This window comes from Hyaena hyaena, unplaced genomic scaffold (assembly GCF_003009895.1).
Source record: "Hyaena hyaena isolate Hyena2069 unplaced genomic scaffold, ASM300989v1 scaffold_13, whole genome shotgun sequence".
NCBI classification, from domain to species: Eukaryota; Metazoa; Chordata; class Mammalia; order Carnivora; family Hyaenidae; genus Hyaena; species Hyaena hyaena.
This window is the reverse complement of record NW_024080645.1, coordinates 2,922,269-2,946,482: the sequence shown is the minus strand read 5'-3', so window position 1 is coordinate 2,946,482 and position 24,214 is coordinate 2,922,269. Positions and strand designations below refer to the sequence as shown.

Below are 24,214 nucleotides of genomic sequence, written 5' to 3'. Positions count from 1 at the left end.
ACCCGGTCCTTGGGTCTGGCCATTCTGCTCAGACCTGAGGCAGGGATGCAGGCTCACAGCGGGCAGGACAGGGTTCACCGGTGCTTCCTGCTCAGGCTCATGTTCTCCAACTCTGGAAGGACCCTTGGTCTTGTCATTTATAAGTAGATCTGCTTTTTCGTTTTCAGTTGGTATTTGTGTAGCGACCCATAACCTAATGAAGTGGGGTTTCATTAAGGATTGTAAGCCACACCCTTACACTTTGTTCTCTTGTGATGGGGGAGAAGTACAAGCATGTTGCTGTGGGTCTCTTAGAGACCCGAAATGATTTATGACACTTTTTACTCCTCTTCAGACAGAAAACTCTGAGAGAGAGAGGGACGTTTATGAGGAGCTGCTCACTCAAGCTGAAATTCAAGGCAATGTAAACAAAGTCAATAGTAAGTATGTCCCTGAGTCAGGTACCTGGAGGGACGTTACGGAATAATGTGAGTGTTGATCTGTTCTTGTGCTGATGACATGGCTTAAGTTTGTTTATTTTAGGTATCATTGGATTTGGTTAGGAACTATCGCTTATTACTATTTTTTTGTGTTCGTCTGTCTTCTGTTTTAGCTACTTGTCTTCAGGCACACCCTTGCAATGCTCTCTGCTCACCTGCTGTAGCTTCTGGACTTGCCTTGTTAGCTGATTTTACTCTTTCACCCTCTGTTAATACAGTTTTTAAAAAATCAAAGTAGTGATTTTTTCCTATTTTTAAAGTAATACTCTAGTTGTATTTTTCTTCCAGAGAGTAATACAAATTATCCAGAAGTAAACAAAAAATACACAAAACATTAGCCCCTCATTCCCTAGAAATAACCACTATTGGCATTTTTATGCATATCCTTTTCAAAACATATTTTTAAACAAATGAAATTTAGAAAATGATTTTTGTATATACACATTACATACTTTTGAGAAATTACTTTGTTGAAAGTGTCATTTTCACTTTGTCACTCTTCTGCTAAAGAACCTGCATTGGTTCTTTATTATTTGCTGGAAGAATGCAGGCCCCTAGCCCAGTGGAGTTCTGTATGTGGTGTTTTATGTGTAGTACTTTCCTTACTAACTCATTTGCCTAATTGTCTCCCATATTCACTCTGTCCATTTCATGGCTCATGAAAGGAGTCCCGTTTTGGAGTGGCTCAGATCTGGGACTTGGTTTCTTGGCCTCTTATTTTTAAAAATTTTTTTAGTATTTATTTATTTTTGAGAGAGCATGAGCATGAAGGGGGAAGGGACAGAGAGAGAGAGAATCCGAAGCAGGCTTCAGACTCTGAGCTGTCAGCACAGAGCCTGATGAGGGGCACGAACTTGCAAACTGTGAGATCACGCATGACCTGAGCTGGGAGTTGGATGCTCACCTGACTGAGCCACCCAGGCGCCCCTCTTGGCCTCTTATTAATAGTTATGTGACACTGGGCACCTGTGGCACAAGTTGTCATGCAGATGATGAGATAATGCATGTAAATTATGTGGTATTTAGTAAGTCCTCAGTAAACATTAGTGTTATTATAGCTTTTGCTAATCAGGTATTCTCAGTCTAATGCCCTCATACCTTATCTCCTAACTTCATTCCGATTACACCCATCATTCAGGGTCCAGCTTGATTCTCACCTGAGCCCATTCCATCTCTCCCACAGCTTTTATAGACCACACGATTTTATACTCAGTTAAATATTGTCTTATATTGCTTGCCTTCCTTTCTGACATCTCTGTGAACTCCTTAAAGTACAGATTACTTATAAGTTCTGCTTCTTTTGAGATCCCTGTAATTCCTGGCATAATGGTTACATTTGATTTCAAACAGGTTTGACCTTGGTTTGCTCAAGGTCATAATAATAGTAATTCGTGTCTTCTTTGTTCATTGGGAGGCTCTAATTTCTCTCTTGAACGAATACTCTGAATAACTAGAGAGACTTTATTTATTTATAGTTATTTTGAGAGAGAGAGCATGAGGTGGAGAGGAGAAGAGAGAGAGAGACAGAGGGAGAGAGAAAATCCCAAGCAGGCTCCGTGCTGTTAGCACAGAGCCCATGTAGGACTCGAACTCACAAACACTCACAAACTGTGAGATCATGACCTGAGCCATAATCAAGAGTTGGACACTTAACTGACTGAGCCACCCAGACACTTTATAAGATTTTATACTCTTTATAGAGAACCTTTATAATATTTTAGCAATTCTGTATGATCAGGAACTCTGAATCCTGACCAGGAATATTTGTACTCTGTTCCATTCTGGTTCATTTAGGTTAATAGTTTTCTGAACAGAGTAATAGTTCCATGCACGTTTAGGTGATGTGCTGTGTCTGTATGAATACTCAGGCCAGCAGATATAAACCAGAGTGTCCTTTTATACTTGACTGTTGAATGACAAGAAAGTCTAGCATTTTTCCTGCTACAGATGGCGCATAAAACACTCTTTGTTTTACCAGGTTTTTTCCCTACTATATCGTTTAGGATTTTATAACTGTGATAGTTTGACTTGGCAAAGTCTGTGAGAGTCTGTTATAAACCTGTGAGGGGAGAGCCATAGTATATATTTTTAAAGTTCTTTAAAACATATTCTCATGTGATCAGAGGAGGAAAAAAATACAAATTCCTTCAAATAGCTTTCAACATAGTATGGAAAATAAACATGCAAATGAGTAATTTCAGGGGAACTTGCTTAGAACAAAGTAGCAAAAGTTTGTATGGGCTGCATCATAGAATAAAGAAGGGAAAGATGACTTCTCTTTGGAGGTTTGTGTAGGAACCTTCTCTGGATAAATAAGGGAGGATAAGGCAAGATGCCTTATAGAGGCACAGTCTTTTTTTTCTTCTTTTAAATGCTTATTTATTTTTGAGAGAGAGCGAGTGAACAAGCGAATGGGGGAGGCATAGAGAGAGGGAGACACAGAATCCAAAGTAGTCTCAGGCTCCGAGCTGTCAGCACAGAGCCCAACACGGGGCTCAAACCCACAAACTGTGAGATCATGACTTGACCCGAAGTCAGAAGCCCAACCAACTGAGCCACCCAGGCGCCCCAAGGCACAATCTTTTGTAATCGTAGAGCAAGTCTGAAGCAAGAAAAAGTTGTAGGCTAGGAAGATATAGGAACTTTAGGTCCAAGGAATTATCTTAACATAATTTATAGATAAGATTCTTTCTCTAAGGCTGTGAGAACCAGCAATGAAGTCAGTGCCCCAGGAGAAAGCTGCAGGCCAAATACTTAAAAATGAGAGAAAGTTTTTATTTTACTTTTTAAGTAGAACAAGGAGAAGTAACTGAAGCTTAGTGGAAGAAAATATTTAAATAATGTTCTAAACGTTATCATCTTTATAGTGTAAATGTTAGTAAATGTTTATTTAAATATTTACATATTTATGTAGTAAGTTTATGCTTCCAGTAAAAACACAAATGACTAGTTGCTTTTTTAGATAGCTTTTTGTAGAATCTGAGATTCTCCTTTGTAAACCGAGAGAAAGCCTGGTTGTCACCTGATTTTGTTTATTTTGTGTCCCTGTTCCTGTAAAAGCTCCACAAAGACAGAGATAATTTGTTTTGTTCAAAACTGTATTTGCAGCACAGAGCAGGTGCTCATTTGGCTAATGGTCACGTAGACCTGTAGCCCTGACTGAAAGAGCCATCACCTCGGTGTGGTAATGAATTAGCTGAATTGCAGGTATAATCATTCGGAAGAAGTGAATAGTCTCTTAGGAGTGTACAGTGAGACCACAAATCCATTGAAACTTAAAACTCTCTTTTTTCTTCTTTTTGACACTTTATATTATTTTTTTATAATGAAAAGATTAAAAATGTGTAAGTGCTGCTGTACCCCAAATATTTTGATTTTTGTATGTGGTTGATTTGTTTTACTACTTTGGTGATAAAATCAGTTGTTCATCCCTGGGTGGAGCATGGAGGGAGAATTGTTTTCTCTTCTAAAAATAAAGAAACTGAAAATTGTACAATAACGATCATTTCCCAGTGGCTATTATTTCTGAAATCAGAAAATACAATATTCTGACATCCAACCTGATGCCTTATTTATTTTCAATATGCAGAGTGCTTTCATGTATATTATTTCATCTTAACAATAACACTATGAGGAAGGTGTCTTTATTATTTTCAGGTAAAGGAACATCTAGGTTTTCACTAGCAAAAGAACTGAAGGACCTTGTGTGACCTCAGGTTCTGTGGCTGGAAGTAGAGAATATCGAGAGGCTGTAGACAGCCCTCCCTTCCACGTGGTCGGTTGCCCTCGCTATCTGGGCTCCGACTCCTGGCTGGGGTGTGTTTCGGGAAGAGCGGGGTAATGGAGGGATTCGGGCTGTTGCTATAAAGGAGGACCTAGGCTGTTCGCCGGGGGTGGACCATCATGGAGAAAGAGGTTCAAGTGTCAGCACTAGGGTGAAAGCTTTAACAGGTTTTTTTGGTTTGTTTTTTTTAAGCAAAATTGCTCAAAGAAGTAGTAAGTTGCCGTGGAAGAGACTTTCTCCTGTGTAGTGATTAAGGCAATAATTTGGCATTTAGAGGGAATTGAGACCTGAATTGGTTTGTATCGGTGCCTCTTTCAGTGCCCCATATCGGTGCCAGGGTGTCTACATCTGGAAGCTTTTAAGTAGGCCCAAGGCATGGTCCAGGAATCTGTTAACTCTGATGAACAGCCCGGCTGGGGACCCTGGACTTGATGACTTTAAGGTTCTCTTCCAATGCCAAGATCTTGTGCTTCTGTGATATTCCAGAATAAAGGCCATTTGAACTATATTTCCCTCATCTGAAATTGAGATTGGCTTGGGGGAAGGAAAAATATTCTCAGCTGTGATGTTCACAAAGTGTTTTCTTAAGCTTTGGCCTTTTTTCTTCCTCAGCTTCTTCTGCATTAGCAAACGTGGACTTGGCCTTGGAGCAGGGGGCTGCATTGGCCTTGTTCAAGGCTCTGCAGTCCCCAGCCCTGGGCCTTCGAGGCCTGCAGCAGCAGAACAGTGACTGGTACCTCAAGCAGCTCCTGAGTGATAGGCAGCAGAAGAGACAGGTAACAGTGTCCTGGGTCGAACCCGCGAACATTCACATTTAGCCATTCGAATCCTATGCTGTCATTTAAAGGTATTTATGGAGTCTCTTTTCCCTATAGTTATAGTATTACTTAAAGTTTTTAGTATAACTTTTTCTCCCGCAATAAATGCAGGTTTTTATCTGTTAGAAAAAAGTTTTTTTAATGTGTATTTATTTTTTTTTTTAAGTTTTTTTTTTTTAATGTTTTATTTATTTCTAGGAGAGAGAGAGACAGCGTGAGCAGGGGAGGGTCAGAGAGAGAGGGAGTCACAGACTGAAACAGGCTCCAGGCTCTGAGCTGGCAGTCAGCACAGAGCCCGACGCGGGGCTCGAACCCACGAACCGCGAGATCATGACCTAAGCGAAAGTCGGACGCTTAACCGACTAAGCCACCCAGGCGCCCCAATGTGTATTTATTTTTGAGAGAGAGTGTGGGCAGGGGAGGGGCAGAGAGAGGGAAACACAGAATCTGAAGCAAGCTCCAGGCTCTGAGCTGCCAGCCTGATGCGGGGCTTGAACTCATGAACCAGAAGATCATGCCTTGTGCCAAAGCTAGATGCTTAACCAACTGAGCCAGCCAGATACCCCTAAATGTAGGTTTGTAAAATATCCTCAAGTGGGGTGCCTGGGTGGCTCAGTCAGTTGAGAGTCTAACTCTCGATCTCAGTTCGGGTCTTGATCTCCTGGTCCTGAGTTCAAGCCCAGCAGTGGGCTTACAGCCTACTTGAAAAAAAAAAAAAAAAAAAGTCCTCGGGTAAAATATACATTTTTAGCTCTCTTTTGTTTTTAGAGTTGTAAATCCTCTTAAACACACACACCCACCCTCCGAACCTGACCACCCTTTCACTGAAGCATCCTTCTCAATCCCCCATCTAAAAGCCATTAGGGAAAATTTGAATCTTTTCTACATTCTTACTTTAGGAATTTCTACTTAAAAGAAAACACACGTCACTAGTTTCTTCTGGCCAACACTGGGAAAGTACTTAATGTGCAGTAAAAGTACACTGTGCAATTGTACTTAGTGGGTTTTTAGAACAAATATGAGTGGCTTTCTTTTTTGTCTGAATGAGGACAGTGTACATTTTACAGATCCCCAACATATAATGGCCAAAGTAATCAGCATTAATGTGCTAATGAGTCTATAAACATCTTATCTCAATATTTTGATGCTTCTCACAAACTATTTTTTTTAAATGTACTGGTATCTGGAAAGTCACTCTACCCCAGATTTGGCAAGGGCTTTGGCTCCAACCACGACTGCCACTTTGCACGTAGCCTAAAGCTGTCACTTAGGCCTGTGGTTTAACAGCCTGTGACTGTGTCGAGATACAGCAACTGTAAGGCCTAGAGGCGTAGGCATGAGATTCTTTATATAAATGCTCTTTGCTTGGGGCGCCTAGGTGGCTCAGTCGGTTAGAGTCGGTGACTCTTGATTTCGACTGAGGTCACGATCTTGCAGTTTGTGAGATTGAGATGGAGCCATACCGGGCTCCACCCTGACAGCTCAGAGCCTGCTTGGGATTCTCTCTCCCTCCCTCCCTCTCTCTTTGCACCGCCCTTATGTGTGTGTGTGGTTTCTCTCTCTCTCTGTCTCAAAATAAAGAAACTTAAAAAAAAAAATAACTTACAAAAATGGTCTCTGCTTTTCTCAGGGTGGCCAGGCCGACCCTCTGCAGAAGGAGGAGCTGCAGTCTGGAGTGGACGCCGCCAACAGCGCTGCCCAGCAGTATCAGAGAAGTAAGAGTCCTCCCTGAGGTGCTGAGTAGGGCTCCCGTCACAAGGGGTGTCTGGGGCCAGGGTGCCTCACTGCTCACCCCCTCCTCAGGCCTGCTCGCCATCATCCACCAACCACCAGGGGCCTCTGGGGGCAGCAGCTCCTCTAATTTTCAGAGTAGACCTGAGTCTGTGGAGGTTCACTGGGCTGGGCAGCACCTGGTGCTCAGAGGAGGTGAGACTTAGGGGCTTGACTAGTAAGCTCTGGATGGTGGAGGAGGAGAATGATGCTCCTTACGTGGGACAGAGGAAGAAAGGAAGTGTGAGTAGAGCTGTACAAGGTGAAACAGGTCTGGAAACAGCAGTGGTTAGAATAACGTTTTTGTACATGTTCGGAGCTGAGCTGTGTAAGATAAAGGCTTGGAAAGACCGTGGAAACCTTTGCACGGCAGCTTCCGGAGCTGGTACTCTATTTGCCAGGCTGCAGGGGCTGGAAGAGATGTTTTTGAAAGAGAGTCACAGTGTAAATTGGAGTGGAGGGAAAACATGGGTGTGGAGAACGGGAGGCCACCTTTTAAACAGCTTCATGGAGTCCCAGTTGGCATGGCCTGCACTTCACCTTCATACAAAGGGGGAGACTGGGAAAGATGAAATTTCCACTTCAAATGTGATGGCTAATAGTTTATCCACAGAATAGAACTTTCTTCTGTGGAAACTGCGTCTTCTTCTCCTTGGGCTTCCCACTCCAGCTGCCTTCTGACCTGTTTTCTGCCCAGGATTGACAGCCGTGGCGGCGATCAATGCTGCAATCCAGAAGGGTGTGGCCGAGAAGACGGTTCTGGAGCTCATGAACCCCGAGGCCCAGCTGCCCCAGGTGTATCCATTTGCTGCTGATCTTTATCAGAAAGAGCTGGCTACCCTGCAGCAGCAGAGTCCCGAGGTAAGTCGGCTGAGCCCGTGCTGCTGTGAGCCAGTGGAGTGGCCACAAACGTGACCCCCGCCCCGGGGTGCCGTGGCAGGGCTGCTTCTTCTTCTTTTTTTTTTTAATAAACCAGAAACTTAGACTTCTTATGCCTTTATTAAACTTGTAACCTCGCTTGGTGTCCAAGAATGTCTCTCCCCCCACTCTCCCCGTACAGCACAGCCTCACCCATCCCGAGCTCTCTGTCGCAGTGGAGATGCTGTCCTCAGTGGCCCTGATCAACAGGGCACTGGAGTCGGGGGACATGAACACAGTGTGGAAGCAGTTGAGCAGCTCCGTGACAGGCCTCACCAACATCGAAGAAGAAAACTGTCAGAGGTGGGTGCCCAGAGCAGTGGATTGAATCCCTCAGATGGCAGCTACTTTGTCTGGTGCTAGTCACCCACACCCCTGTTTTCAGGGATCGTGACCTTGGTGTGATCTTTTTTTTTTTTTTCTCCCTATTTTGATTCATTTTACTAATTATTATGCTGGACAATTTATAGTAAATTACATGCATCATGACATTCCACTCCTAAGTATATAAATATGCTTATGTAAAACAACGAGGATATTTATTTTGTAGCCATAATAGTGCCATCTTCTACCGTGACAAGTCGGCAATTCATCTTTAGTATCTCCTAAGCCTAGCCTATCTTCACACTGCTTCACTTGTTCCACAACTGTCCTTTTCACCCGGTCTCTTCAAACCAGGACCGAGTGCAGGACCGTGTGCTGCATCTGACTGTTGTATTCCTTAGGTACCTTTTAATCTAGCATTTCCTTTCTTCATGACGCTGACTGGTTAAAGAGATGGGACCGATTTGTATAAAATGTTCCATCTCCTGGTTCTGGTTGCTTCCTGAAAATTGACTTACTCCTGCAAATTGGAAATTACATCCAAAGGCTTGTCAAGATTCAAGTCAGCATATACAATATGAAATATGTGTATTTCATAATTTGTCATAACTAGAGACATTAAAAATCTACTTCTGTCATACTTGAATTGGGGAGACAACTTATTCCTCTAATGTATTTTTATGTTTTTCCCTTAGCATAATCTCTTTTTGTACCTTTGCACCATCAAAATATCCAGTCCCCCTTTAACCATCACCTAGTATTTTTAACCCTAGTTGATAATCCTTGTCTAAAGCAGTACTTACTATTCAGTAAGAGTTGCTTAATGATGATGATATCATTTTTAATTTATTAAAAAATTTTTTTAAATGTTTTGTTTATTTGAGAGAGAGAGAGACAGCATAAGCAGGGGAGAGTCAGAGAGAGAGGGAGACACAGAATCTGAAACAGGCTCCAGGCTCTGAGCTAGCTGTCAGCACAGAGTCCGATGTGGGGCTCGAACCCACGAACCGCGAGATCATGACCTGAGCTGAAGTTGGACGCTTAACCAACTGAGCCACCCAGGTGTCCCTCTTTTTTTTTTTTTTTTTTAAAGTAAGCTCTAAACCCAACGTGGGGCTTGAACTCACAACCCCCAAGGTCAAGAGTTGCACACCCTACTGACTGAGCCAGCCAGAGACCATTAACGACGATATTTTTGATTTATCATTCCTTCTACATTTGTTAGCTAGTGTATGGCCTTGTCTTTAAAGGAATTGCTTGAGATACTGCCCCTGATTATTAGTTGGTGATACCTGGAATTTAGAACATATAACAGGCTGTTAAGAATAAATGATACCCTGGGGCGCTTGGTTGGCGCATTCGCTGGAGCATACAACTCTTTGTCTCGGGGTTGTGAGTTCAGGCCCACATTGCATTGTAGAGGTTACAAAAAGAAAAAAATAAACTTAAAAAGAGGGGGAAGAAGCAGCGATACCCTTACATTTTTGCATTTTGTTGAAGATAACTCCCCAGTCTCAAAGTTGTCCTCCAGAGTGGGTCAGACTGCGGGGATCCCGTAGCTGTCTTTGCTCCTTGGGTACTTCATTCCCAGTCTTCTCATTCCTGTCATCTGTGACAATCCTGAAGGTCCCCCCCCCTTTTTTTTAATGTTATTTATTTTGAGAGACAGAGAGAGAGCGTGCATGTGCGCGCACACGGGAAGGGCAGAAAGCGAGAGAATCCCAAGCAGGTCCCCATGCTGACAGCGCAGAGCCAGATGTGGGGCTTGATCCCATAAACCCTGAGATTATGACCTGAGCTGAAAGAGTTGGATGCTTACCCGTTTGAGCCACCCAGGTGCTCCCTGAAAGTCTCTTTTCTTATGTTGTCCTTCATTGTCTTTTGTTGGGGGGATGGGGCAGGTATCTCGATGAGCTGATGAAACTGAAAACTCAGGCACATGCAGAAAATAATGAATTTATTACATGGAATGACATTCAAGCTTGTGTGGACCATGTGAATCTGGTGGTACAGGAGGAACATGAGAGTGAGTAATCTATTTAATTATCCCCTCAAATAATGGCACAGTTAAAGATGGTGTGATTCCATGAACTGATTCTGAACACTACTTCTAGAAAGATTTTTGGAAATTGTGTGTGTGTGTGTGTATGTGTGTGTTTGTGTATCTCAAAAAGCTGAGGTTGGATATTGTTTTCAAAACATCAGACAACTGCTACAATTAGGTATGTGTGTAATAGAGACTAAAATATTCAGAAAGTCACCTGAACACGATCTTTCATTTTTTTTTTTTTTTAATATTTTTATTTATTTCTAGGAGAGAGAGAGACAGCGTGAGCAGGGGAGGGTCAGAGAGAGAGGGAGACACAGACTCTGAAACAGGCTCCAGGCTCTGAGCTGGCAGTCAGCACAGAGCCCGACGCGGGGCTCGAACCCACGAACCGCGAGATCATGACCTAAGCGAAAGTCGGACGCTTAACCGACTAAGCCACCCAGGCGCCCCTGATCTTTCATTTTTAAATGTGTTGTAACCAGCGGTGCTGACACTGACTACCTGGAGTCAGGTCATCTTGTATGGGGCATGGGCGCAGTCGTCTTTAAAACTCCTCTCATTTCGGACACCAGCCACAAACTCTAAAGAGTTCCCAGGTCACCACACTTCTGAACAACTGGCTGTAAATTCAGAGGTTCCCTCACCTCCCTCTCACCCCGCCAGGTTCAATAGTTTGCTAAAGTGCCCTGCAGAACTCAGGGAAGAGCCTATGTTTTTGATTAATATAAAGTATACAAATCAGAAGTCAAAAAAGGAGGATTGCAGGGTGATGTCTGGTAGGGTCCCAAATGTGAAGCATACGTGTCCTTGGGATGTGTATCACAACCAGGGAGGCTCACCTGAGCTTTGGGCATCCAGAGTTTCCAAGGGGCTTCATTACCTGTGAAGGGTTGATAGTTGGCCATGTAATTGAACTCGTTTCTCATCTGCTTCCCCTCCCTGGAGATAGGCCAGCGGGGCTGAAACCGCAGGATCACGTGGCTCAAAGCCCAGGATTCTGATCACGTGCTGGGTCGTGCTCCGCCTCGCCGGCATGAGCAGCCCCGGCCCTGAGACCATCCAGGGGCCGCCCTGGTTCACATAGTCTCAGGTGGGGTCCAGGAAGCCCAGCAGGAATGACACAGAGAGTCCTATCATTTAGGAAATTCTAGAGGGCACAGAGGCCTCATCCCAGAAACTGGGGTCAAAGGTCAGCCAAATGTCTGTTATGCCACAGAGTCTTTACAGAATTAGTACAGCTGTCTGAGGTACCTAAGGAGTGAATGTTTTTAGTTTTAATTTAATTTGTATTTCCTGTGAGAAAAATTCCATTGATTCAGTGAGAAGAGCCTTGCCTTGGGGTGGGGAGCCCTGGGGTTGGATCTGCCATCGGCTACTTGTTTGCAGTGTGATCTCAAAGAAGAAACCTCTAGGCCTAGTCTTTTCTTACATAAAATTGTTGATCAGGAGACTTTTTATGATTCTTTGAACTCTGACCTTTTGTGAATCAAAAAATGGTTTTGATTACACATTGCAAAGTACTTGAAAGCTATATTATTAAAGCCAGTTTCATCAAAATTCCCTCTACTGTTCAGGTAGAGCAATTAAAAATAAAACAAGAAGACTTGAGTTTTCAGTGGCATTATGGATACCAGGGAGTTTACTTTAGATGAAACAAATACTAAAATTAAAAAAAAAAAATTAAATGCTTAATATTATAGGTGGCAAATCATAATTTGAATCATGATGACGCTTTGGTGGACTCACGATTACTTAGCATGTTTAAAGATTGATTTGTTTATATAATTTCTTAATTAAAAAAAATAACCGTTGTCCTATTTAGGGATTTTAGCCATTGGTTTAATTAACGAAGCCCTGGACGAAGGTGATGCCCAGAAGACTCTGAAGGCCCTACAGATTCCTGCAGCCAAACTTGAGGGAGTTCTTGCAGAAGTGGCCCAGCATTACCAGGACACACTGATCAGGGCGAAGAGAGAGAAAGCCCAGGTGAGAGGCAGTGAGGTTGTTCTTTTCCGTTCAGAGAGCTTCATCCCTCCTGGAACCCAGATAAGAGGTAGGGCTGTCTCCCTTCATTTCCTCAGTGACTGCTTTCTGGCACATTTAGATTCAGAGCACTGAGGGCACACGAGATGTGACCGTACACGTTTGGGTGTTTTTGTGGTTCTCTGTTGTTACTGTTGTAGACACACCTCTTGTGTCTCTTTAAGTAAATTCTGTGTTGAAATAGAAGATGCCAAAATTGTGTAAGTTGCATAAGTATACTTGAGAATTAAAAGTAGCATGGATTTTCACGAGTGAGCATAACCTGTGTGTTTGGTACTCAGATTATGAAAAGCTTAACTGAATTGTCCACCCTGTCCTTTTCTGCCCTTGTCCACCCCCCACTCACCCACCTGCTGGTAACCACCGTCCTGATTTTTAACACCACAGTTGAGTTTTGCCTATTTTTGAATTGTATTCGAACTGTATATAAGTAACATTTTATCCGCTTTTGTATCTGGTTTCTTTTGCCCAACATAATGTTAGTGAAATTCATCTGTTTAGTTGCAAGAACTAAGAGTTCATTCTCATTGCCATGTGCTATTCTATCTCGTGGTTATATATTCTGTCAGTAAATTTTGGGTTGTTTCCCACTTTTTGGCTATTACAAATAGTGCTTTTATGAGTATTTTAGTACATGTCTCTTGGTAAATATATGTATCATTTCTGTTAACTAGGTGTACATTTAGAAGTAGAATGTATGGGTCGTAGGGATACACATAAGCTTCAGTAGATAGATGCCATGTAGGTTGTTTTATAACGCTGTTACTGAGCTGTAGCTCCCATACCATAGATCTCACCATTTCAAAGTGTACAGTTCAGTGGTTTCTATTCCATTCACAGAATTGTGTGACCATTTTCACAATCAGTTTTAGATTTTTATCACCGCAGAAAGAAACCTGGCACTCATTAGTCACTTCTCGCTTTCCCTTAGTCTCTCAGCCCGAGGCAACCAACAGTCCACTCTGTCCACGGATTTACCTGTTCTGGTCATGTCGTCTGCGTGGACTCATACAACGTGTGGTCCTTTGTGATTGGCTTCTTTCCCTCAGCTTGGTTTATCCACGTGGTAGCATGTGTGGGGAGCGCATCATTTCTTTTTACTGTCAAATTATATCCCACTGTATGGCTGTACCGCATGTTACTTACCATTCATGAGTTGATGGACATATGGGCTGTTCCTGCTTTGTGGCTGTTAGGAGTAAACGCTGCTATGAACATACCAGTTTTGTGAGTGATTATAACACAAACGTGTCTTTTAAAAAGCTTGTTTTACCTCTCAGCTAGTTTGTTGAGGAAATGGACAAGATTTGTATCTCTTTTTATCATGTTGCGGAGTAGGAAGTTGCTTTGTATATCGTAGGCCCTCAGATGTTCGTTGCATGATTAAGACATAATTACGTCTGTTTTCCTAATTGTGACTGATCTCCTTTTAGGTTCTTCCTAACTAACCACAATTAGATAGTGAGGACCACACCTTTCTTTGCTGACTTAGAGGATCCCTTCAGTGAGTCTGGTAGCAAGCAGAAGAACTAAAAGAAGAGTCTTTTTTTTTTTTTTTTAATTTTAGTTTTAAGTAATCTCTACCCTAACGTATGGCTGAAACTCCCAACCCTGAGATCAAGAATCGCTCTACTGACAAGGTCATCCAGGCGCCCCCCTGAAAGAAATTTTTAATTTAGGGGTCAGATTCTTTCTGGGAAGCCACAGAGCTTTTGTACGCTCCCCCCGATGCAGGCTGTGGGAGTTAAAGTTGGGCTAGAGGCGTTGTGGGTAATACTGTCCTGTTGATCGGTTTCCATTAGTTCCGTTGTCAGGAGAGTAGTTGGCATTGCCATGTCCTGATCATATAAACATAGCAAGCACCAGATGTCACTTGAGAGGCGCATCATTGTGTAGTATGTCAGTGATCTGAAACACAACTATTTTGTAGTCAGGAAACTGAGAAAAAGGGATCGGCTGTTGTAGTTACTTGGGTAAGAAGCAGTTGGCTGTAGGGGAATTGTAAATGGCATTCTCTGTCTTTGATATTAATTTTGGATCGTTTGGATCAGAGCTTCCCAAACTTGGCTGATGGTTAAAACACTTGAGAAGTCATTTAAAGTTTTTGATTTTGTTTTTTTTTTTAATTTTTTAATGTTTTTATTTATTTCTAGGAGACAGAGAGAGACAGCGTGAGCAAGGTAGGGTCAGAGAGAGAGGGAGACACAGACTCTGAAACAGGCTCCAGGCTCTGAGCTGGCAGTCAGCACAGAGCCCGACGCGGGGCTCGAACCCACGAACCGTGAGATCATGACCTAAGTGAAAGTCGGACGCTTAACCGACTAAGCCACCCAGGCACCCCAAAGTTTTTTTTTTTTTAATTTTTAATGTTTGTTTATTTGTGTGAGAGAGAGGGAGACACCTAATCTGAAGCAGGCTCCAGGCTCTGAGCTGTCAGCACACAGCTCGACACGAACGAACCGTGAGATCATGACCTGAGCCGAAGGCTTAACCGACTGAGCCACCCAGATGCCCCCAAAAAGTCATTTTAAAAATACAGATTCCTAACCTTTAACTCTATTCCTGGTGATTCAGAATGTCTAACCTGGGGCCGGCCTGCCCTGATTTTGTGAGGGCCAGTGGTGGTGGTTTTTGTTTTTGCTACCATATAAGTCCAGAATGAATCTTAGATCTGACTGTCAGAGGAGTGGGCTTGGAGAGAATGAGCTAGATCTGGTTCCCTAAAGAAGGAAACCTCTAAAAAAGGAACGGCAGTGGAGGACATAACTTGTACCTGCTCTCGCTCATGCTGTGAGCCTGACTGCTCCCTTTGTTTGGGTCGTGGGAGTTAAAGTTTTAGAGGATGTGACTAGAGTTTGAAGCATTTCCTTTTACAGGGGAATAACTTTCAGAATCCATCCAAAGGGGAGGAAGGGGGTGGGGCGGAGTTAGGGGAAAATTTGCTTGATGCTGCCAGGCCCAGCTGTGTAGACAAGTTTTTGGTGGAATTGGCTTTTTTTAGGCCTCAGCTTAGCAGTTCCTCTGAGCCATTTTTGGGAATGGTTTTAAAAATAATCATCTGAGTTCTAAATTTAGCGAACAAAAATCTTAATTTAAATTTGGTCTGTAGTTTTCTTGTGATATCTTTGTGTCTGGTTTTGGTATCAGGGTAATACTGGCCTCATAGAGTGAACTGGGAAGTATTACTTCCTCTTCTAGGTTTTAGAAGAGTTTCTAAAGGACTGGTGTGATTCTTCTTTAAACATTTGCTAGAATTCACCAGTAAAGCCATATGGCCCTGTTTTTGTTTGTTTGTTTGCTTTTGTTGAATGTGTTTGCTTTTGTTGAATGTGTTTGTTTTTGTAGAATGTGTTTCCATATCTGTGTTTGTTACAGGCCTATTCAGATTTTCTTCCAGTAGTCTTCATTCCTCCTTCCCTTTCTTGTTGCTTCTGGGAATTCCATTGTGCATGTATTGCTATTATTACTGGTGTCCACAAGTTTCTGAGGCTTGATTCATTTTCCCTCATTCTTTTTTCTTAACTGTTCCTTAGACTGGATATTGTTCCTCAGACTGTATAATTTAAATTGACCTGGGGTGCCTGGGTGGCTGCCCAGATGGCTGAGCATTTGACTCTTGGTTTTGGCTCAGGTCATGATTTCACGGTTCCTGGATTCAAGCCACGAGTTGGGCTCTGTGTTGACAGCACAGAGCCTGCTAGGGATTCTCTCCCTTCCCCCCCTCCTCAAAATAAATAAATAAACAGAACTATCATCTTCAAGTTTGCTGATTCTTTCTTTTGAATGCTCAAATCTGAGTCCCTCCAGTGAATTTTTCATTTCACTTATTGTACTTTTCAACTCCAGAATTTCAGTTTTTAAAAAATAATTTGTCTCTTTACTGATATTCCCTGGTGAGATGTTGTTCTTATACTTTAAGTTCTTTAGATATGATTTCCTTTAATTCTTTGAATATATTTAAAGTAGCTTATTTATTTATTATTTTTAATGTTTTATTTCTTTTTTTTAAAATATTTTTTAAAAAAATATTTTTATTTATTTCTAGGAGCTAGAGAGAGAGAGACGGCGCAAGCAGGGGAGGGCCAGAGAGAGGGGGAGACACAGACTCTGAAACAGGCTCCAGGCTCTGAGCTGGCAGTCAGCACAGAGCCCGACACGGGGCCCGAACCCACAACGCGAGACCATGACCTAAGCGAAAGTCGGACGCTTAACTGACTAAGCCACCCAGGCGCCCCATGTTTTATTTATTTCTGAGAGAGAGAGACTGGCATGAGCAGAGGAGGGTCAGAGAGAGAGGGAGACACAGAATCTGAAAGAGGCTCCAGGCTCTGAGCTGACTGTCAGCACAGAGCCCGACACGGGGCTCGAACCCACAAACTGTGAGATCATGACCTGAGCCGAAATCAAGATGCTCAATGGACTGAGCCACCCAGGCTCCTGTAGGCAGAGTATTTTTAAATGCCTAGAACCAGGGAAGCTCCCAGCCTTTGCCAAGGACCAGTGTGCATATTGGAGTACATCTTCAACACTCAGCCAGGTACTTTGCAGTTCTGTCTTAGCCTTACTTCATGCTTGTCCAGAAATTCAAGGTTTGCCAGAGATGAGCTCTTACGGCCTTCTCAGATCTTTTCTGAGCATATGCACAACTCACAGGTGTATTATGGCCTTCTGGATTCTCATCTCAGGAATATGTCAGAGGCTTCCAAAGCTTTCTGTGGACATCTCATTCTCAAACTTTTCTTTTTAAGCTTTTTGGTTAATTTAGCTTACTGTTTACCTTAATTTTTATCCCACTACTCTAGACATCTGTGATGTTAACCAAGCGCCTCTTATCGGTTTTGATAAACGGCCCTGGAGAAAAGGCTGTTTGCACAGGCTTGCTCTAAGTCAGTTCAGATGAAGACAGCCTTGCTGTGGCCTCCTGGGGATCTACCTACCAGGTCAGCTAGTGACAGGTCTCTGGGAATAGATGGGGCTCTGAAGGAGGTGTGTGTGTGTGTGTGTGTGTGTGCGCGCGCGCGCGCGTGCGCATGCGTGCACATGCACACACCCATGCATGGTGGGAGGAGACAGAAACAGCGCCATTTGAAGTGCCATAAAGCTCACGGTTGTTACTGAGATTCAGCAGTTATGTTTGAAAAAGCTCTGTCTGATTGCTGCAAACCTTTGGTCAATTTACATAGTTTTGAAAAGGTTGCTTCTGATGATTTTTGCCAGTGTTTTTGTTGCTTTTATGTAGGAGAGGATTTTCAGAAGTCCTTCCTGTACTATTTTCACTAAGGTCACTTCTCTCCTCATTTAAATTTAGTGTTTTCGGAACACTTGCCAAAGGTAGATTGCTAGTCATTGGATAGTAATATTTGCCTGCTAAGACCCGGACATCAGGGAGTTTCCGGGGACTCCGTTTATGACTGCAGATATGAATGACTAGGGAACCTCTGTTCTGCTCCCTCGCCGCAGTGTGTGTGTACATACATACGTGCAGGCAGCTAAACATTGGCTGGTGTGCACCAGTGCGGCTGTACCGGTTGTTGGAATATTGAAGTACTTTTGTTTGGTACACTGCTGCTGTCCCAACCTGGACAGCATGTGACAGAGGCAGTTCTTGCTCTTCCCCTGAACTTCCGCTGTGCAGCAACTAAAGGATTAATACCCCGTCCAGCAGGCCACAGGACTGCTCTTCTGATTGGTCAGTGCCCGTGTTGCATAATTGATAATGTGTTGTATAGATGCCTTTATGTGTGTGTTGGCATGTGTATATATATGTATGCCATAGTTTATATATGTGTGTATATGTGGCATGGTTTGCATGTGATAAAATATTATAATATCTTAATACTATTTAATATGAGCTTAATATTTAATATTTAATAAATAATAATTTAATAATGTTTTATTTGTTATCACACATACAAACTATGCTGCATATAACAGGAGAGACTTAAGTGGTAAGGAGTGCCCTTTAGAAGTGTGTGTTTGTGCTTTACACACACATGCACACACACGTATATAATAGCCATTCTTTGCCCCTTCTCCCCTTCCTTTCCCCATATTTACCTGCAATCATTGCCCACTCTGTTTGGTTCTTATTTCTGGTTTCTGTCTCTTTACCTCTTCTGAAATGTAGCTAGTGTGCATCAGCCATGTTAGGGGGCAGTAAGTATTTGAGTATATTTTATGTAGCATTTTCACATTAAGTCTTGTTTTATGTACGTATTCTCCACAGTGTCCAGCCTAGAGTTTTAGCTGTTAGAGTACGGGAGGCTCTGGGGTTTGCGCCGTCTTACTTGATCTGATTGGAGCTGAGAGAGCCTGTTCTTTCCCTACCCTGGGGTGAGGTGGTGGCTGTCATCTGTCTTTCCTCCTTCAGTCTGGTGAGGGCTATTCCTAGACCGTCTTTCCCTGACACACCCTACACCCGTCTGTTCCCTTCTCTCGCCTTCCTTACTGTAGTTCTGCCGCCTGCTTCTTAGGGGGTGTACATACATTTATTTTCATTGTTTTGCTTTATTCTGCCTGGGGCAGAGAATGCAGAAGAACTCTGTGTGGTCAGAAGTCTTGATAAGCTGGGCCTTTCTCTGAATGCAAGGAACGTTGTGACAAACCTCCCAGCTCTGTGTGTGGTGGATTCTGCTCGGAGGTAACTGATGTGCGATTAACCTAAAAGTGAACCAAAAACACTTGTTTTTCTGTGCGACGATTTTCAGGCCACCTCTCTTGGAGGTTGCGCCTGCAGCCCTCTAGTGTGTGATTTCTCAGCTTACGTTGTCACCGACCTGGAGCTGACTCACCACATTGTCTCCCATTGAAACTATTGCTTAGCATTTCCCGTATTTATTGATATGATTTTAGGGGGATTGTGTGTGGCCATTTTCTGTTTCCAGTACTAGAGAGTGACTAGTGGTTGGAAGGTACTAACTCCTGCAGCTCTTAGGTGATTTGCTCATGCGTTCTGTTTGTCCGTGTACTCATTTCCTTTCCCCAGTGTCAGTTTCTTAAAATTGGGACAGCTCCTCTTAGGATTCTAAGCCCAGCATTTACCATAATTTGCTTCAATGATCTTTCTTTCTAAAACTCTGCATTTGAAAGGAATACATCACAGCTTTCAACGTCCTGTGGCTTTTTCCGGTCACCAAGGTGCTTTTGCAACTGCTTGTCTCTGCTGAGTGAAACATTGTGTCTCTCTCCACAACGGGAGGAAAGGGAAGCTTCCTCAGGTTTTGCTAGGCCGTTGGTCCTCCTGAGCGCACTGAACAGGTCGCCTTTGCCCTGCTTCATCTGACAACGTAATTGTGGTTCCTGCCCCCAGTGGTCTCATTGGTGCCTTGGCAGGTTCTATTTATACCAGGCAGTTAGAATGTAATTTTGATCCGCTATTTACCCCAAATGCTATTAGCTCAGACCAAGAAACAGCTAATTTTGTGGATCTCCCAGGATCACCTCAAACGTGACTCTCAGCCTGGCCATCTCAAAACCTGAGGTGCCTTGCCTTTTCTGGAGAAGACAGCCATATTAATTTATGAAATAGGTGCTTTCTCTAAAGACTGGTGGAGACATTAACAGAGGACCCTCACTGTTGGAGACCGTTAGTTAAAACTTCTGTAACCTCAGTATGACCACTGAAATCTGCGTTGGTATCAGAGGTTTCCAGTTCTGACTCTCACACTGACACTAGGTAGATGGTAGAGTCTGTCCCCTCACAGCAGTGAGTACCTGGGGCTAATCCCTGAGCTACTTGCCCAAGTCAGAGGGTGGTAGCCACATTCTTGGAAATTAGAAGATACTGGAGGAGATTTCTGCCAATCCAAGTCTGTTTAAAATGTCTTTCAGAGCAAACAATTGCCAATAACCTACTTAAAGAAAGTGAAAGACTTATTTAGAAAGAGGGAAGTAAGCAACCACTATTATTTCAAATCTCTCCCCAGTATTCAACTTGGATTGCACTGTGGCCCAGGGAGGCTTTTGTTGACCATGCTGAGGAAACTAATCACTATTTATTACGTTTCTGTGTGAAAACGTGTTTGTCAGTTTCCAGCAACTGATGTAACATTCAAGTTTTAGAATATAAGCTGGGGATAAGTTTAGATTGCCTGTGATGACTCCTGGCTTCACCTGGGGTAACGTCTGGTGGTCTTAAAAACGGTAATCAGAGAGAGTATTAATAACTTCCTTTCAGTATTGATGTCAAAGGAGGCCTTCTGAAAAAAGTACCGCATATTCATATTCGTGCTGTGGCCCTTGTCACACTAATGGAGTCCCAGGTCCCTTCCTAGTTTGGTCCTTTTGCCACTTCTAGCGCTCTTGACCTCCTGAGCCACTTGCCTCCATGTTCGTGCCGTCTGTTCCCTGCGTCTGAGGCATGTCTCCGGGGCTGCTACCAGTTTCTCGACGCACAGCCTCTTGCGTTGGCTATTCGATGTGTCTTGTATGTTTGGAACTTCTTCTACGTTTCACTGAGTCTCAGAAGTCCCCTTGATCTCCTGCACCCTAACGTCATGACTCTGATGTTGTTTTGCTTTTTAATGGTGTATAGGAAACCCAGGATGAGTCAGCGGTGTTATGGTTGGATGAAATTCAAGGTGGAATCTGGCAGTCCAACAAAGACACCCAGGAAGCACAGAGATGTAAGTATCGGTTGTTTGATTTCTGTTTCTGTGCAGGGTGGGGGTGGCGCGGTGTCCCCTATGCCAGTCTTCCAGCTTGACAGAGAGCTGGAGTGAGGGCAGGGGGCACTCTGCCATGGGGAAGTAATGTGTGCATTTAGACACTTCTGGGCTATTCTGGTGACCCTTCTCTTCCGGGATAGTTGCCCTAGGAATCTATGCCATCAATGAGGCGGTGGAGAGTGGTGATGTTGGCAAAACACTGAGTGCCCTTCGTTCCCCTGATGTTGGCTTGTATGGAGTCATCCCTGAGTGTGGTGACACTTACCAGAGTGACCTTGCCGAGGCCAAGAAGAAAAAACTGGCAGCAGGTGAGTTACTGGGAAAGAAATCTGAGCCCCGAAAGGAAGAGCTTGAATCTCTGAGGGGACGGGTGTGGGGAGAGCTGCCTTAGTGCAGAAGCTTGGTACTGAGGCTTGTTTTAACATCCCTGAGTAGGTAAGGTCTCTATTTAAAAACAAAACAAAACAAAACAAAACAAATAACATGGGGCGCCTGGGTGGCTCAGTCTGTTAAAGTGTCTGACTTCAGCTCAGGTCATGATCTCACGGTTCATGTGTTCGTGCCCCGCATTGGGCTCTGTGCTGACAGCTCAGAGCCTGGAGCCTGTTTCAGATTCTGTATCTCCCTCTCTCTCTGACCTTCCCCTGTTCATGCTGTCTCTCTCTCTCAGAAATAAATAAAGCATTAAAAAATAAATAAATAAAAATTAAAACAAACAAAAAAATGCCCCCCCATCCCCAAAGGCAGCTGTGTTAAAAAGGTCAATTTCTGAAAAGGCAAGAAGGATCAAAATATTTAACTAATTATCTTTCATGAGGCGTCATTAGTTCTGATTACCTAAGCCAATAGATAATTTAAAAACAGTTCATCTTCAGAAGGAGGGGAAATAAAGGTAAGATTTTTCATCCTGTTGCATGGCCTTTTTTTTATTAACTGGATAGGCTGAATGGTTGCATATCTTTTTATCAGAATACTTTTCTGACACGCAAGTTCTTAGATGCAGGCTTTGGAAGGAATAAAGTTAGTCAAGGTAAGTTCCACAATTGGACCTCATTTTTTTATAATGTTGAAATGAATGACCTGAGACATTACAAAACCATAATTTTGGAGGGACTTAGGAGTCCCCTTTACTCGTAGAGACGTAAGGAACAGGGTTTTGGAACGGTTCTATTTAGACTGTTAATGTGGCCAGAATAATCCTGCTGTTTTGGACGTAGGAGTGTAGGAAATATGGCTCTGGGTTTCTTATCTTTCCTTTGTTTTCCATCAGGAGATAATAACAGCAAATGGGTGAAGCACTGGGTGAAGGGCGGATATTATTACTACCACAACCTGGAGACCCAGGAAGGAGGATGGGAGGAACCCGCAGACTTTGTTCAGAACTCGATGCAGCTTTCTCGGGAGGAGATCCAGGTAGGTCACATTTCTTCCCAAGAGAAGCTGAGAGAACGTGTTCTAGAGCGAATATTAGTGGGGAAGACAGGGCCTGTGGTTAGAAATCCTACACTGAAATTAAGGCTATTTAATGAACTATTTGGAGTAGTTTTTTTCCCTAGTGGTTGGGAATGACTAAGGGCCTAAATTAGACCTCTGAATTGTAGATTAAGTCAGATAAATTGTGTGCTCATTAAAGAAAACTTGGATGATCAGGAAAAAAAAAACGAACAGTTGCTCTGACTCCTCATTAAATGCAGTTAGTATTTTTTATTATTAAAAAAAATTTTTTAATATTTGTTTATTTTTGAGAGTGGGGGGAACAGAGCATGAGCAGGGGAGGAGTAGAGAGAGAGGGAGTCACAGAATCGGAAGCAGGCTCCAGGCTCTGAGCTGTCAGCACAGAGCTCGATGCAGAATTTGAACTCACAAACTGTGACATCAGGACCTGAGCCGAGGTCGGATGCTCAACTGACTGAGCCCCCCAGGCTCCCCGGTCACTTCTGGATTTTAAAGTGAGCCGCTGAGTTTGCAGTGCTTGTGTGGAGGGGCCATGTATCTTGTCCTTGATGAGCTGTTGAGCACTTTTGACATTACTTGGTGCTGAGTTCATGCTCACTAAATTGGAGTTGTCTTAACGAACATTAGAGAGGACAAGGTATGGAAGGGAGATGTTCTAAGCTCCTATAGGCCATTGTTAGACGTATTTTCCCGACTCCTTATTTATTTTTTTAATAGATTTTTAAATTTTATTATTATTTTTTTGTAATCTCTAACCCCAACATGGAGCTCAAAGTCATGACCTCAAGATCAAGAGTCAGATGCTCTACTAACTGAGCCAGCCAGGCACCCTGCTACACTTATTAACAGGCACAAAGATTCCTAGAGAGAGAGGATGGTAAAGGCCATCTGCTTCAGTCGGGTAATATTTCCCAGATCCTGTGTAGAATAACTAGAATATCCACATGTGTAAAAAGTGAATTGGCCCTGTTATTCAGAACGCCTATCAGAGGAATGAGTTTCTGTCTTGTGCTTGAAGTTCTTCTCTTACCTCTCTGATGTTTGACCTTTTCCTGCTAATGATCTCACCGTGATGAAATGTAATGAAAGCCCTTGAACTCTGTGGTTGTTGAGTAGGATATGAAGGTGTATCAGAGAACTCTCCCTTCCCAGTGTTCCCAGTGTGTGCACACAGCTGGGAGCTAAGCACTGACTGCAGCATGAGGCAGACAGATGCAGATGCTCCAAAAACAGTACCATAGTCTCACAGAAAAGCAGGCTGAAATGGTGTATAAAGGTGTATTTGGGGGGCACCCAGCTGGCTTAGTTTGAAGAGTGTGTGACTCTTGATCTCCAGGTTGTGAGTTGGAGTCCTCTGTGTTGGGTGTAGAGGTTACTTAAAAATAAATAAAATCTTTACTGTTTATTTTTAAAAAAATTTTTTGAGAGAGAAAGAAAGATTGAGCAGGGGAGGGGCAAAGGGAGGGGGGGACAGAGGATCCAAAGTGGGCTCTGTGCTGCCAGCTGCCAGCCTGATGCAGGGCTTGAACTCAGGAACCATAAAATCATGAGCTGAGCCGAAGTCGGTCGCTCAACCGACTGAGTCACCCAGGTGCCCCCAAAATAAAGCATCTTTAAAAAAAACCAAAAAGTGTTTTTCTCACATAAAATAATTCTGGAGTCAGGTAGTCCAGCAAAGGTGTGGCAGCCCCAGGTGCCATTCGTTCCCAGGGTCTGTCTGTCTCCTCTGCCGTTCTCAGCACGTGATTTCCACAGACAAGGACCTTGTCATCTGGAGTGCCGGCTCTAAGCGCTAGCCATCCAGTTACTGGTTTGGGCAGGAAGTAAGAAGGGAGAGAGAGCAAAAAAGGCATGATGCCAGCTCTCTTTCTTTCTGTCTCTTTTTAATGTTTACTTTTGAGATACAG

At 43.3% G+C, this 24,214-nt stretch overlaps 1 protein-coding gene across 1 annotated transcript in view; it reads left to right on the top strand.

Moving 5' to 3' along the window:
* Positions 1 to 24,214, top strand: part of IQGAP1 (IQ motif containing GTPase activating protein 1) — a 101,554-nt gene that overhangs the window by 48,590 nt on the left and 28,750 nt on the right. The window contains exons 9-18 of the mRNA XM_039256899.1: positions 335 to 419; positions 4,876 to 5,039; positions 6,712 to 6,796; positions 7,549 to 7,712; positions 7,912 to 8,072; positions 9,995 to 10,119; positions 11,966 to 12,129; positions 20,720 to 20,810; positions 20,993 to 21,160; positions 22,123 to 22,265. Of these exons, the coding sequence (XP_039112830.1) occupies positions 335 to 419; positions 4,876 to 5,039; positions 6,712 to 6,796; positions 7,549 to 7,712; positions 7,912 to 8,072; positions 9,995 to 10,119; positions 11,966 to 12,129; positions 20,720 to 20,810; positions 20,993 to 21,160; positions 22,123 to 22,265 (1,350 nt within the window). The remainder of the gene's footprint in view (positions 1 to 334; positions 420 to 4,875; positions 5,040 to 6,711; positions 6,797 to 7,548; positions 7,713 to 7,911; positions 8,073 to 9,994; positions 10,120 to 11,965; positions 12,130 to 20,719; positions 20,811 to 20,992; positions 21,161 to 22,122; positions 22,266 to 24,214) is intronic.